General features: G+C 35.6%; 1 protein-coding gene across 2 annotated transcripts; it reads right to left on the bottom strand.

Annotated features, from left to right (window-relative positions):
• Positions 1-29: 29 nt before the first annotated feature.
• LOC113732822 (uncharacterized) lies at positions 30-6,320 on the bottom strand. Of its 2 annotated transcripts, none has more exons than XM_027258808.2 (9): positions 5,960-6,320; positions 4,671-4,758; positions 3,862-3,975; positions 3,543-3,625; positions 3,042-3,156; positions 1,711-1,802; positions 1,132-1,197; positions 550-643; positions 30-305 (listed from the first exon to the last, which is right to left on the bottom strand). In XM_027258808.2, exons 1-9 carry the CDS (start codon positions 6,247-6,249, stop codon positions 195-197), a joined length of 1,053 nt encoding a protein of 350 aa, XP_027114609.1. In that variant the 5' UTR covers positions 6,250-6,320; the 3' UTR covers positions 30-194. The 2 variants fall into 2 exon arrangements, with proteins under 2 accessions (XP_027114609.1, XP_027114610.1); XM_027258809.2 differs by having other exon boundaries at positions 4,671-4,729; positions 5,960-6,101.
• Positions 6,321-15,039: the final 8,719 nt, after the last annotated feature.

Raw genomic sequence — 15,039 nt, 5'->3', positions numbered from 1 at the left:
TAATAGGTTTCATGTAATTCACCAAAAGCTGAAGCAGAAAAAACATCTATTTTCCATCATAGATTGCTATTTGAACAGGCAAACCAGATCTATCTTGAAATGACATTTAAGGATAACTAGACTGCAAGGTATTTTAAGGACAGGGTAGACAAATATAACTAAACAGTAGCTCCTGAAAAGGTGAAAGACCATGTCTATCTTGAAATGACTTTCATGAATCGGTTTAATGAGGAGAAGATGCCTGCTGCTTGGTCAAACAAAGATGTGCCTTTCTCTGGCTTCTCTTCCACTCCTCCAAAGATGATCTGTAAATAGACAAAACACTGTAAATCCACCAAGAAAGAAACACCATCCTTCTGTTCTTTCCCTTATTTAACTTACTTGATATCCAGCTTTCCTAATTTTTCACGATATTACTTCTAACAAATCCCTTACAATCTCTCAGGAGCAAATGAACCAAATTAAATTACTAGTAATTCTGCAGAAAGCAGAACCAAACTTGAACCCTGGTGCATTTATTTCAACTCTGTTCTTCAGGGAGACACTGACCTCAAGTTCTTCGGCATCAGGACGGCTTATCAACTCCTTGGCCAGGAGATACCGATTAGGCCTGTCCTTGTCATCATAAAACACTTTCCATAACCTGTACGAAGCAGCAAAAAGCAAAGACAAGGGAGGGGTTACTCAAGATGGTCTTATAGTGTACCACAATGAATTTCGATAAGCAGCTAATTAAATAGGAGGATTTTGTCATCTTCCCCTCTTGTCTAACACTTTTTTTGTTTTCCTTTTCCATTCTGCGTGTACTCTATCAAAACTAGATGGCACTAATAAGAACACTCAGGATTCAACAACTAACTACGCTGTCTTAATTAGGTTCCTCAGAGGAATGTTGGGACTTCAATAGCCAATCTTTCAAGATGTTCATGATGAAGAATAGAGAATGGAAGTGTTCCATTAAAATGAGGGACAGGAAGACAAATTGAATTTCTCCATAATGAGATAGAGCTCATTACTCCATTTGGAGATTGGAATATTTATTGCATCAAAAGGGCAATAGATACTTGACAGCTATTGGTGAGCACAAACATCAGAATCCCAATCCACCTTTGTAGAAGATTAAGGGCTTACCCTGGGTAACATCTAAATACAGCACCTAATGGAAATGGTCGCATTGAGTAAACCACCGTAAAAGTACTGCAATGTCAAACAGTTAGCAACAAAATGGTTAGCACAAGACTAGGAATCAAAACAATCAAATAAAATATGAGCAAACAAACATTTTCAGGCACTTAAAATGAAGCTAAAGTTATATATGAGAAACACGTGAAATTTAACAAGTGCTAGTGTGTCCAAAATGGATGTGAGGAGCCAGTAAGTTTTCAATATGGAAAAAGCAAAAGACAAAGTAAACTAGAGTGAAGTTTGATTGGTGCGATGGGTTATATTCAGCTATAACTGAGATTGAATAGCTAGACAGCAGATTATGTCAAATGGTTGTAAATTTAATCTTATAATCACCGAAGTAAGTGGAATAAGACTCATTTCTAAAGTTTAGATTAAGATATACAATAAGATTATTGTTTATGACAAGTTGAATACAGGGAACAAATTTCAGGATGTTGCCCTAGCTACACCATTGTAGTCATTCAAAAGAATAAAAAACAAACAACTTGAGAAGCAATTCAGCAGAAATTTCTTCAAAAGTACCTTAAAAAGTTCCTCCTTAATCTCCGAACATTGATCCCAACACCGACATCCTCACTTACAAGACGTGGATTCCACATGAGAAGAGGCCTAGGCTAAGAGTAAAGTAAAAACTACTGTAAGGAAATGCTCATTTATAAAGCAAATTCTCCATGTCATAACATGGTGGATTAGCATATGTGTTGATGCAGAGTATGACAGAATCATTCTTTTGATGCAAGCAAAATGCCTTATTGCACATCTTTTAGAATATACAGATACCTACAAAAAATCTTTTCCCACAGTCTTCCTCCATTCTAGGATACAAAAGACAAGTGGAGAAGGAGGACAATTATTCAGTGTCCATTTAAGAAAAGAAAGATGGGGAAAATGAATGAAGAGGAGGAAAACTAAGAATCTAATGCTTTATCCATCAATTTCTGTGTGCCATAAAACATTTCTTAGGTCATCACATACCTCCCAAATCATGATTTGTTATAGAGACAGTTTTGATAATAACCTGTGCTAGTGTTTACGTTAGTCAGCTCATTTATATAAGCACAATGCAACATTCTCTTAAGAAACAGTAAATGTAGCTACACTGTTTGGAAGAAATCACTTTTTTCATGGTAGTGCATGACTGAGAAAATCCAGATCTCTAGAGGAAGGATTCTAAGCTTGGGTTTTATTTGATATGACATTAGCAAATCATAGCCGAGAGGTAGCACAAGAATGGCACATTTATGAAGTCAAATAAACAGTGATATAGAACACCAAACTGTTTCTAGCCATAACTAAAAGCAAATTTTATGAAACAGGAGAAAAACAGATATTCAATGGACTTCTATTTCATATTCCCCACCCAGATATTAGCTTCGAAAAGATTGTGCCCTACAGTCGCAAGCTGCATATTGCTGCATGTAATTTTTTTGTTATTATTAGTATTTTTTTAGAAATAGTGTATGTGGTTAATTACACTGTATTATAAATTGTAGCTAGTAGCTACAGAAGTTGATATTTGTTGCACTTGCGACCTGAAAATGAGACATTTTCCGCCAAAATTTCAAGGGTTTTCGTCATTTCAGTAAATTCATGCTATTGCTTCAAGAATTATAACTTGAATCAGAAGATTAATTAACCATCCACTTCTAAAATTTCTAGGGAGGGAAGTAGAGTTATCATCAAAGAACCTATCAGATAAGCTCAGTCTTACCAGCCTAAAAACTTAAGCCAGTTATGTCTTGAGCATATGCATGACGTGGTCAGTTATGTGGGAAAAGGAGAAGTTGTGCATCATCTGAACAAGATCAATATGTAAGATGCATGAGTACTTAAAACTGTATAAAATTAAGTACCGGATCATCTGATAGTTCAGATGCAATTCTTTCAACATATTCCAACATCTGATAATCAGGTACTACCATTACAACAATTTCATCATCTCTTGTTACGGGCTTCCGGTCACCCAAGCTATACAGGTAGAAGACAGAGACAAAGCATGAGAGTTAGCCTGATAAACAGGGAGTTGAAAACTGGAAAAATAGTGCTCTATATGTTCTTCTAGTGTACAAGTAATGCATTACTAGGATATGCAATTGGTCCTGAATCAATTCCATAAAGTAAAAGCTCCAATTTTCTTTGTAAAGGAACATCTTCATCCTTGAATTATAGACACTTTTTAGCAACTTTATAAAGAGATTTCTTATCATACCAGTCGGCAAGTTAATGCATTGAAAAATTATCCTTGAATCATTTGCAATTTTTTTAACAGGAAAATGAAACATAAAGTGTGGATGACTTTTGGGAGTTATTTCAAGCATTATCTCTATAAACTTCACGTGGTTCATGGACTCTACCTGGAGAAGCCAAAAGCAGCATCTTTCCACCGATATTTAAGAAGTGCTGTAGCTCCAGCATCTGGAAATATGGCTTTAACTTTCTGACAATAAAAGCCTTAGTCTTAACAGTTGATGATACACAGAGATAATATTTTCTTTTAAAGCACACAAAAATAAAATGACTAAATCAATACCCACATTACTGATATGAAGCTAAAGAAAGAGAAACACCCATTGAACATTGAGTGCATGGAAACCAGTTTTTTGAAGAAGTTACACCTATGCATAAAAACATATAGAAAATGACATTAAATATTTAAACAGCTTTGCAGAGAACCTGACATCCTGTTTCTTCAATTAGTGTATCCAAAAATAACCTTGAGAGTTCCCAGAGCTCAGCTTGAGCACCCTCATCATCAAGAAACTGCAGCTGTGGGATTAAGAACTCAACCTGAGAGGAAAAATGGATGAAAAAAGTCAAAGTATGGAAACTCAACTGACAATTTGCAACAGCACACTTCCATGTGTTTCTAACAACCAGGTTGCCAAGCATAAAAGAGAAACAAGAGCCCCAAGTAAGATAGAGCAAGATGAAATGTAAACAGCCAAGTTCAAACTCAATAGTAAGCTTGCTCCATTACAAGTTACAAATTCTAGCCATGCAGCAGAATTTAGTATCTATTTCATAAAGGGGCATACTCCACCATAGACAAGTCTATTAGGGACAGAACTACTATGTAAGTTGCTTCTTCTTCAGTTGTTTTTTGATGTATATTTTCTTTTACTTTTCAGTTTGGAAGGTGATCTACTTAAATAATTAGCATTTAACAAGTATGTAAGTCTAATTAGGCATAAAGTGCATTTTTGAAGTCTGTTCAGGAGGAGCTACGCACAAGCTATGGCAAACATGCATGCACTTGTGTATCGGGATTGGACTTCTGTGAGATTGTAATGAGACTCAAATGCCTTAGGATGTCTAGATCTTATAAGAAGAATGGCTAGCTTCTTTAGTTTTGAGCAACAGGAGAAACATAAATTCAGTCCAAGCATGAAATGAATAGATCTCTCTTACAATTAAGATAAAAATGTCACACAGATTACAATATCATCCATAACAGACTATTGTAAAACAAGTTGAGAACATACTATTGCTCTCATTCCTCCTGAAGACACAAATGTAGCACTTGCTTGGCCTGACTGGCGGACTGCACCCTCCAAATCAGAAGGCAAACAACTGTAAGAGATTTAGCATGGTTGAGGTTTTTCTCCAATGTTCTTCTAAATATAAAACTTAAGGGTAAAAAGATACAAGGAAAAAAGTTAAATGGCCAGTTCACGTTGTTTGAAATGGACAGAAAACAATAGAATGATCGCATGTATGTAGCTCTTATATTTAAACAACAAGACAAGCATAAACAGTCAAGACAGTTGAACAATTTTCTCACTAAAGTGATCTTCAAATTTGATTCCTTAAGACCCATGTATGTGGGTGTGTGTATATAAACTTTCTCTACCATATTTTACAAATGATATTGAAGAAAAATAGAGTCCTCAGAGATGGGAAATCCTGGAAAAATCCACATTCAACCTCCCATTGTTTACAATAGGAGCGAAGCAATATCAAATTATACTTTACCTAACAACATATTGATAAAATATACTGTTTTGACATTCAGCAGTAAGTCACCCTGGCCATTTCTACTCACGCTAATTCGCTCAAGAATCAGACATTGACAATTCAGAGAGTTATATTGCAAATTAAAGCCTTAAGATTCTTTCAACTAGATTCTTGTCTATTTGATCACATTATTAACAACTTTGTCTCCATCATTTTCTTGTTTTGGAAGCTAAATACCATGAAAGTACTGCAGTAGCATAGATTCCGCCTTAGAGATGTCTGATTAATCAAGCATCTTTAGAGCTCGGCCGTTAATTTCGGATTCCAGAATTATTGCAACAAAAAACCACATATTGTTAATGGCAGTTCCTAATTTTTCTTTTCACACCTTAAAAATTCTCCACTTTAGTGGCCTTACTTTTAAGAAAACAACTCAACTTTCGACACATCCACTTCATCTGCAAAAATTTTCCCATTTCTAAAGTACTGGAGATCAACACACAATGCAGATGAAAAACCATCTAAATTAGCTGATATAACCAAGATCTAATCCTCTAAGCAAACATTTTGTCCAGTGACTTGCACATAAATGATCATCAAACACAAAATAAATCACGCATCTTCCTAGCCAAAGCCTTCGTATTAGCTACAGTGTAAACCTCCAAATTCCAATTGTGAACTAAGTCAAATGCTATGTGACTCTCAAACAGAAGAATACAAAAAAACTCATCTGCAAAAATTGATATTTTCCATGATTCAGTGCACCCCACTAAAACTATCAACAGCTTTAAATTCAGTAATTAAAACGAAAACCAACCTGTCATCTTCTTCTTTTTCCTCTTCTTCTTGAATAAAATGCTCTTGTGTGTCTAAAGAAGAATTATGACTGGTGTCGTCATCAGCAGCAGCAGGATTTTCTTGGCCTTCAAAATTTTCAAACTTAGCATGCATTCTTGAATTGGATACAGCTTTGTGAAGTGAAACTCCATTGCAGCCAAAAGTGTTGGAGGGGCACAAAAAAGATGGATAGAGGGTTGTTGAGGAAGGAAGTTTTGGTTTCGGAGCTGAAGGGAAGAAACAAGAGAGGTTTGAACATGAAGATGCCATTATTGATTACGGATAAGGAAATTTCTTATTCCTCGAAAAACTTGGATGGCTGTAAAGACTTCAGACTAGACTCGATGAAATAATCACATGCATAGGCGCCAAAATACAACCGCGCAATCAATGCTGGCAGTCAATAAAAGGATGGCACTTGGACAACAAAAAACAAAATTAATTAATTATTTTTCTAACAATTACCATTAACAAATATAAGTAGTTTTAGAATTTGGATAATTAGATTAGACTAAGGAAGGATATTTTACGTGCAGTTTTGCCGTGATAAAGAGCTCTCATCATGTTAGATCAGACTCTGATTTAGTTATTTTTACATGTTTCTAATTTTTGTGTACAAAAAATATTATGGAAGTTTTTATTTTCAATGGCTTAAGATGTACATTATAATACTACTAAATATGTCACTTTTTTTTTATAGCGTGTACAGCTTAAATCATCTATTTTTAAGATTTTCGTAGTTTCTACCAGAAAAGAAAAATGAAATAAATAAGAAATCATTGAACCTTAAAAGTCACTACTATAATGGATCAACACCTCTAATCCTATTATTTATTAGGTTTGTTTAGTAATGACTTTTTTTTTTTAGTGTAAACGGGAGGACTCGAACTCGAGACCTTTTATTTACACTCCTTCCTCTCGTACCACCCAACCCAATCCTCCCCCTTGTTTAGTAATGATTTATACAAGTGAAAAAAATGTTGTAAATAAATATGCTTTCAAATATGAATTCCTAATTTTTGTAGTAGCATTTTCAACTATATGAATAGTGTGAGAACCCGAAAATTTTCCTATTTTCTAGGCTTTATTTTATTTAATTGCACGCCTTTTTTATATTTTCTTTATTAGAAAAATTTTCTAGATAATTTTATTGAGTAAATATAGTTTTCAAATCATTTTTCTAATATAAGTTAGTTCATGAGATTTTAGGAGTGTATATTGGACGTGGGACCCGCTAGTACGGTAAGTGCGCTAAAATTCGGCCAATTAGGTTAAGTTTTGTATATCGGGATTAATTTATTAGGTGTTAAGAGATAATTAGAGGTTACCTAAATGGATTGGTGTTGGAGAGACAAAAAGATAACCTCAAGCCAAAAAAGTGACAATTGTCACTTGGTGATTACCTCTTGGACTTTGACCATTTTACCAACTTTACTAAATAACCAAGAAATTGACCCAAAATTCACCTTCATCATACATCTCTTTTGGCCGACTCTCTTAGGGAGAAAAGAAAAGAAAACTTTCAACATTCTTCATCACAATCTTGCTCCAATCATACAATTTAACCGTTCAAACTTCAAATTTCTCTATAAAAACCCTTTACTAAGTAGTAGTGAAGTAGTTGGTGGAGTGGTTTGGAAAGAGGAGGGGCTAAGTTGCTTCTTTTCTTGAGGTTGCAAGGTGAGTGGCTAAGGAATGCTTTTTTTGCTCTTGATAATGTTCAATTAATGACTTGCGCTAGTTAAAGAAGTGAGTTTGTGGAAGATTTCATGACTTTTAGTAGAGATTGATGAATTTTTATTTTTATTCATTATTTTTCTGATTTTGTATGATTAGTATTGGTTGGCCATGGATGATGGCTTAGTATGGTCTAGAATGAAGGTTTGGTGTGTTAATTGTAGTTATTTGCGGAAAATTTCTGGTTTGTGCGAAAAATTTCAGATTTAGGGTTTTGAATTGGGGCTTTTCTAGGGTTATTGTGGAACTCTTGAATTGGCTTTGTTTAATGGGTATTGTACCCCTAATAAGGTGTATTGAATGGCATAGGACTTGTACTTGTAGTTAGGGGTTGTATTGGTTGAAAATGAATGGTGAATTGTAGATTGGAAATCTGAAATTTTAAGGGCAAATGCTGTCCAAATGTTAGGTTCATATGATTTCTTGAATTTGGGTTGCTTAGAGTTCTATTGGCCTTACATTAGTGATATGTGGTTTGGGTTTATGACTCGTATTCGAGTCTCATTGTGTTGCCTTGAATGATTGAGGGCGTGCCGGTGACCCAAGGCGCTCGTTGGACGAAAATTTGTGAAATCTTCCTTTGCTTGATTGGTGAGTGTACTACTCACATGATTGTTATTTCATGGCTTTATTATACGTGAAATCTATGATTTAAATGCTTGTGTGTACTGTTGAGATTGATTGAGTCAAGAGTATACTTTATCACTCTCACACTCTATGGTTTATGTGACTGTTTACTGCATCAATTGAATGTCGCTTGAATATACTTGAACTGGTGTCGTTTGAACGTGTATCCAACGACTCTTACTGTTGACTCTGAGCTCAACCCCATCGACGGTCGATTGACTCGAGCCAGCAAGGGCTTGGTCGAGGAGATTGACAAGCCATGTGGACTGTTTCTATGGAATCATTGGGTATGAGACTCTTGATTCCGGTATACTCGAGTATTATCATTGTGAACTGGTTGGAGTTCGGGTCCGGTAGGGGTATGGGAGGTGGAAGGAAATTGGGGAAAGTGGAGTCTACGGTATTGGTTCCTCATTAAGCGTTGACGGAGGGTCAACGGGGCAAGATCAAGTACGGCAAGCGAGGAAAATGGCTCTTGAGAGCCGTTCGTATCCTTTTAAAAATCCTTATTGAAATGTGGTGTTGGTTGACTCACTTATTGAATGCATTTGGATTGAGTATGTGAGAACCCTGAAAATATATATACAAATATTATTTCATATTTCATTTGCGTTTCTAATTCTTTAATAATTTCTAGCATCACTTTCACTTATTTCAAATAAGTACTTAAAAACACTTTTCATGTGTGAACTAATATAATTTTTCTAAGTTATGAAATTTCTTGGTTTTGCTTAAATATATTAATACATTTAGAATTAGAATAATTTTATCGCCTTAACATAAAACGTTAGAACACTTAGTCTCCATTACGCTAAATCAACGATACTTGAGCCGATTAATCTTACTACCTTAAAATAAATTATTTAAAGTCCAATAATTAATTCTAATTAGTGAATAACGTTAAATACTACTAAAAATTTTCACGTTAAAAATATAAAGCCGACAAATTTTAGATAAAAACAATACAAGCATACAAGATACGTGTAGAACGTAAAAATTTCGATAATTGAAGCCGTGGGATTTGAGCATTATTAGGAGCTTAATGTGTCTTCGGAGTAATTTGTGGAATTAAGTTAGAATTAAGGATTTAAGTGAGGATTAGCAGGGCAATGTGAAATGTCTAAACTACCCTCACAAAATCACCATGCAAACCAAACAAATTTTCGGACACCATGATCACTCGCCTCTCATTCGACCAATGCACTCACTTCACCACTTCAACACACAACCTCACAAATACTCAACTTCCTCTCAAAAACCGCGAGCCACTTTCTCTTCCCCTTCACTCCAACCTCGCACCACCATTCCCATTTCCTCTGCACAAATTCCCCTCAGACCACAAACGACATTCCAGTTCCTCTCCACCTTGTAAACATCGACGACAGAGATAGTGAGAGAACAGCCTCAACCGAGAGAGGAAAGAAAACAGCGAGCCGCAATTTTTTCTTCTTTTCTCTTCTGTCCAGTCCACGAGCTAGAACAAAGGAAAGGAAGACACCGCGTGAGACTCACTATTCTGCACTTCAACCTCCATTTCAACCAGCTGCCCTCCACCCCAACCGCAGCTGCAACATCAGTCAGGACCAAACCAGCGTGCGAAGCCGAGAGAGGAGGAAAAAAAAATTTCAGTTTCCTTGTCACGCGAGTGAGTCGTCGGTGAGGTAATTTCTGGGCTGAAGCTAACTGACCAAGGGTAGATTAAGCCATCTAGGGCCATGCATGTGAAGCTTAGGCGATGAATGAGGAATTTAGGAAAGGAAAAAAAAAAAACTGATGTGCGCTGAATTTGGATTGCAGAGATTGATTAAGAAATGCACGATGTAATCTGCTTTGTTGTGATAATCAGAACCTGAGATTATGATTAGCTAACTCAAACTTGAATGATTAAGATGTTTAGGACCTTGCATGTTGATTTTTGAACCATCGAATGATGATTTGAAGAAAAAGAAATCTGTTATGCGTAAGAATTTGGGACTGCCGAGGACTTGACTTGAATAATGCAGTTTCATTTGGTATAATTTTGCTGTTTTGAGCCTCTAACCATGATTAACTAGTTAATTACAAGATAATTAAGCTCTGCATGTAGTTAATTAATGGGTTTAAATCAGAAAATTAAAATGAAATAGAAATCTGCTACATATATGTTCATCCGAGGCTAATTGGACAAATTTCTGGAATTGTATTAGATGATTATAATTGTTGTTTGAATCTGGTTTTGCATTGGAAATCTTTATCAGCTAGCTAAGAGTTTGCATGTCCCAATGGAGTACTTAAAACACTGTTTTAGCTGAGAAAAAAAAATTGATCCAAGATAAACAAGCTGCTGGAAAATGTTTGGAAGCCGCAAGGTTGAGTTGGAAATTTTAATTGATTTCTGGAATTTTATTTTATTTTTCCCTTGGAGTATAATGGTTTTGAAATGCATGAAAAATGTGTACTTCAAGCTGTGTAAGTTGTTTAGCTACAAAACACTGGATATTTTGGAAGATTTAAACAAAAATGTTGAAGTGTAGACCTGGAAAATTTTCAAGCAAGTTGATAGAGGTGGTAAAGGAATTTTCCAGATTTCTTGTGGCGAATTTTAGTTCCAAAAATGCTATTTCGAGCTGTAAAATATCTTATGTTCATTGATTTCACTTTAAACTATATTAAGAGGGTCTTACCTGTGCATTTTGGAGTGACAATTTGATTTTATTATGACTGTAATATTGTGATGAAGTTATCGGTATTGGAATGGATAATTTTGGAATATAACTATGGTGAAATGTTTAATCTGCATTTGATTACGTGTAATGAGATTTTGTTGAGATCTTGGACAAAATATTGTTACCAATCTTGCCTTATGTTCATATACCTATTAGTGATTCCAAACATTTGAAATGTTAGCTTTATTGCTATAAGAACTAATTATTGGATGCTAAGGGCTAATGATTGACGAAACCCTTGGCCATTTGAATGATTTTATATAAGTGTTAAAGCGTGATGAAATTAACTGCTAGAATTGCTTGGAGGCCTTATATTTATTCTGATTAAGTTGAAATGTGATATGAGCTTGCCAAAACCAAGTGCTAATGATTGACGAAGCCTTGGTCATTTATTTTATTATTGATCAGAAATAAATTTATTGAAACCTAGGGCTAATGATTAACGAAACCCTAGTGATTTGCTATTGAAAAGTGATTTTTATTTGTTGGCCAATCTAGGTTATAATGTGACTTCGAAATAGAATCGAACCTGTGAAAGTCGATTCGACCCTGTGAACTCGAGCAATTTTGATCAAGCTAATCAAAAATATTTTTACGCTAGTATTAATCGATAAACTTCAGTAATTAATAGTTTGCCCTAAATTTTTGCCAACCGACAACTTTCCTTTAGCTTAAACTAGCCTTGATAGTTATAGAAAATAATTTTTCTAGCTTTTAAAACCCTAAGTCTTGTTTCATTTCTTTTTCTTTCTTTAAGACCAGTCCCATGCTAGTTTTCTAGAGGAAATTTCCAAAACACGAGATTTTAGTGATTTTAACTAAACGTGCAGAAAACTTGTTCGGCAAGAAACATTATTTCACGTAAAATCTGTTCTAGTAACACTTTTACAAGAAAAGTAATATGAAAGAAACTTTACAAAGTATTTTACTAGTTTTAGTACTACATGGGTTGTTGACTTATTCCAAGCAAATAAACTAGCTATACTACGAATAATTTTCCTACGTAATCCTAGAACTAGTATAGCCAACTTATAGTTTTAAAATTTGATATTTTAGGGTTTAGCGAGGACGCAGACTTTGATTCCCAGCTTGATCAGTAACTTCACTCTTGGTGAGTGTCCCTGCTTGTTCTATGCTTACGTGATTAAAGCGCTTTCTTGACTTGATATGTGATAATTGCCAAAAAGTGGTTTCTGATCCATCGAAGTGAGCAGTGTGTACTTGATCGCACTAGCCTTTCGAGTGGTGACTTGCGTGAAACATTTTCTCGTGAATCTAAACGTAGTTACGTCGTTGGGTGAATCCCTCGACTCGTGAATCCAACTACCGTAACTTCGCTTGATGAATTTCTCGACCAATTTCCTGAGGGTATACGCAAGTATACTGCTCCCAATTTCCTGAGGGTATACGCAAGTATACTGCTCCCAATTTTCTAAGGGTATATCTCGAGTATATTGCTTCCTTAGTTGGCGTTCGGGCCCGGGACAGGGGTAAGAACGGTGACGGGTTAGGAGTAAAATGAGAGGATCTACATGGACTATAAGTAGTGAGAGTTGACGGAGGGTCAACTACGATGAACGGTGATCAAGCGAGGAAAATGGCTCCTGAGAGCCCCTGTATCCTACCTTGTGCTGTTATACGTTTTCCTATTTGTTTACTTTAGTCGAAATCGATACTTGCTATTTGTTTATTTAATTGCATGTTTTGGGGCACCACTGAGTTTTAGCTCATCCCACATTTATTTGTTTTCCTTGACAGGTCTTGAAGTTTGAGAAATCTGAACTACTTAGACTTTCTTATGAATGTATTTGAGCTTTATTACTTCGTTTTGCGGTTTATAATGTATTCAGATAAGACGATATAGTTTTGTTTTGGGATTGCCACTTGAATCTGGAAAAGTGTAAACCCTGATTATGATATTTGGCTTGTATGTGAATATATTCGGTCTGTATGAAATTATATGTTTTGGAAACTGTAAGACTTTTCCTCTTGAATGTAACGCGTGAGGTGTTTAGGAGCCGCCGATTGGCTAACTTCGGATGCGGATATCTTTGAAGTTAATGTGGTGTTAGAAATCGATTTATTTTGGAAGAATCGCTATTGTAATAGCTTAGGTTAATCTTCGGAAGGATTTGGGTTAGTGTGCTTGCGTGAGTCCTGGCGAGAGTTGGGCAGACGGCCCGCCAACCCTCTGGTTCGCCTTAGGGGGAAGTGGGGTCGCCACAGAGTAGCTTTGTGCTTATATGAACTTCGTTACGTGGGTGATGGTACCTCATTGGGCGAAAGCTCACTTTATTGCCTTTATTTTCCTTTGTTTTCCTTACAGGGATATGAATAACTTTTGGGAGACTGTGATTTTGAAGCCGAGTTGGGCTAGATTAATATTCTTTTGTATAGCTCTTCGATGGTTGGAAAACTTTAAGTGTATTTTGACTCAACATTTTCTTTTGAATTGTAAATTTGTAACTATACGTGTATAAACGTGTTTGGTAATGTTCATGTGTTATTTTTGGATTGTAAAGGTTCAATTTCACGATTTATATGATTTGTTGGTAATCGGTTGGGTCTCAGACAGGATCGAATTTTGAACGACAAAAGAAAAATTTTCGGCGGGAAAGGCACAGGGGAATCTGGCCGAGAATCCGGCCAGATCTTGGCCGGATTGTCTTGGAAATTTTTGAATCCAGGCAGTTGGTCACTGCCTCCAATCCGGCCAAGAATCCAGCCGGATTGTGACGTGGCCGGCACTGTTCATGTGCGGCTCCGATTTTTTTTCGTTTTCGTTTCGCGAATTTTGAATCGTTTGAGCGCGCTAATGTCTTCCTGAACGTTTTCGATTGTATATAACCGTATTAGTAGTCCTGGCAAGAGTTGGACAGGCAGTCCGCTAACCCCTTTAGTACGTCTTAGGGGAAGGTGGGACTGTCACAAATAGAGGATAAATTTATCATGATTTCAAAACTTAAAAGTATTGAAATCTTGTAATACTACCATAAGTTCTCTAGATTACATGCATATATGTATGCAAGGAATTAATTTGCTTGAGCCTTGCGTACGATAATTTTGAAAAGTTGATTTGAGCTTTGCAATTATCATGCTTATCCTCAATTAAATATGAAAAATTGCAAGTTTAAACATCATTATAACATCACTTTTTAAGAAATGCATTAATAATGCTTATTGACATTCGATATGAATGAAATAAAGTCTTATTGCAGAAGAATATAATAACTATGAATAAGTAGGATTATATTACCTCTCATAATCTACTCTCGCACTCATTGGAGATATGCAAAAGGAAAAGATATCATGTACTTATATTCATCTCTTTTTAGAGTTAAATTAAGAGGAGAGAAAAAGAATATATATATATTTATATATGAGTCTATCACAACATTTGTCTTGCAAAATTATTGTTATTAAACCTATTGAGTCATGCTTTCATATCCGTGATTATTTACTTTGCTTGTTATTGGGTATCAATTCAAATTTTACTGTCCAAAAAATACCGAATAGTAAAGTAGGAATAATAGGTCTTTATGAATTGAGATCTTGCAATCAAAACTTAAAATCAATTATTCACAGTTGATTTGTCATTTGTAGTTTATATACAAGAAAGGAAAGGAAAAGCAAAAATGCAAAAATGTGGATCTGAATTGGAAGAAAATATTAAATGGTTGTTGCATATAAAAAGTATCCTTTACCCCAAACTTGTAAACGCCTTTGCAACAAACTAAAAAACGAACGGTGGATAAGACAAGTTGCAAAATATAACGTGTTAATGCTGCTACACTCGATCTTCTCTCTTGACATGGATACTTTGGATGCTCCATTTACCCGATAACAGCGAAATTGATACCCGTAAATAGTTATCCCGCTTCCAAAGAGACACTTGCGATCTTATAGCCGTTAGAAACCTTGGCTCCTCACTTCGCCAATCGGACGGTTCTGATTCACCCAATTTCCCAATCCAACGGGTCTGATTCACCCA

Source organism: Coffea arabica, chromosome 2e (assembly GCF_036785885.1).
Source record: "Coffea arabica cultivar ET-39 chromosome 2e, Coffea Arabica ET-39 HiFi, whole genome shotgun sequence".
Lineage (NCBI taxonomy): Eukaryota > Viridiplantae > Streptophyta > Magnoliopsida > Gentianales > Rubiaceae > Coffea > Coffea arabica.
The sequence above is the reverse complement of the archived record's forward strand: the minus strand, read 5'-3'. Positions and strand labels throughout refer to the sequence as shown.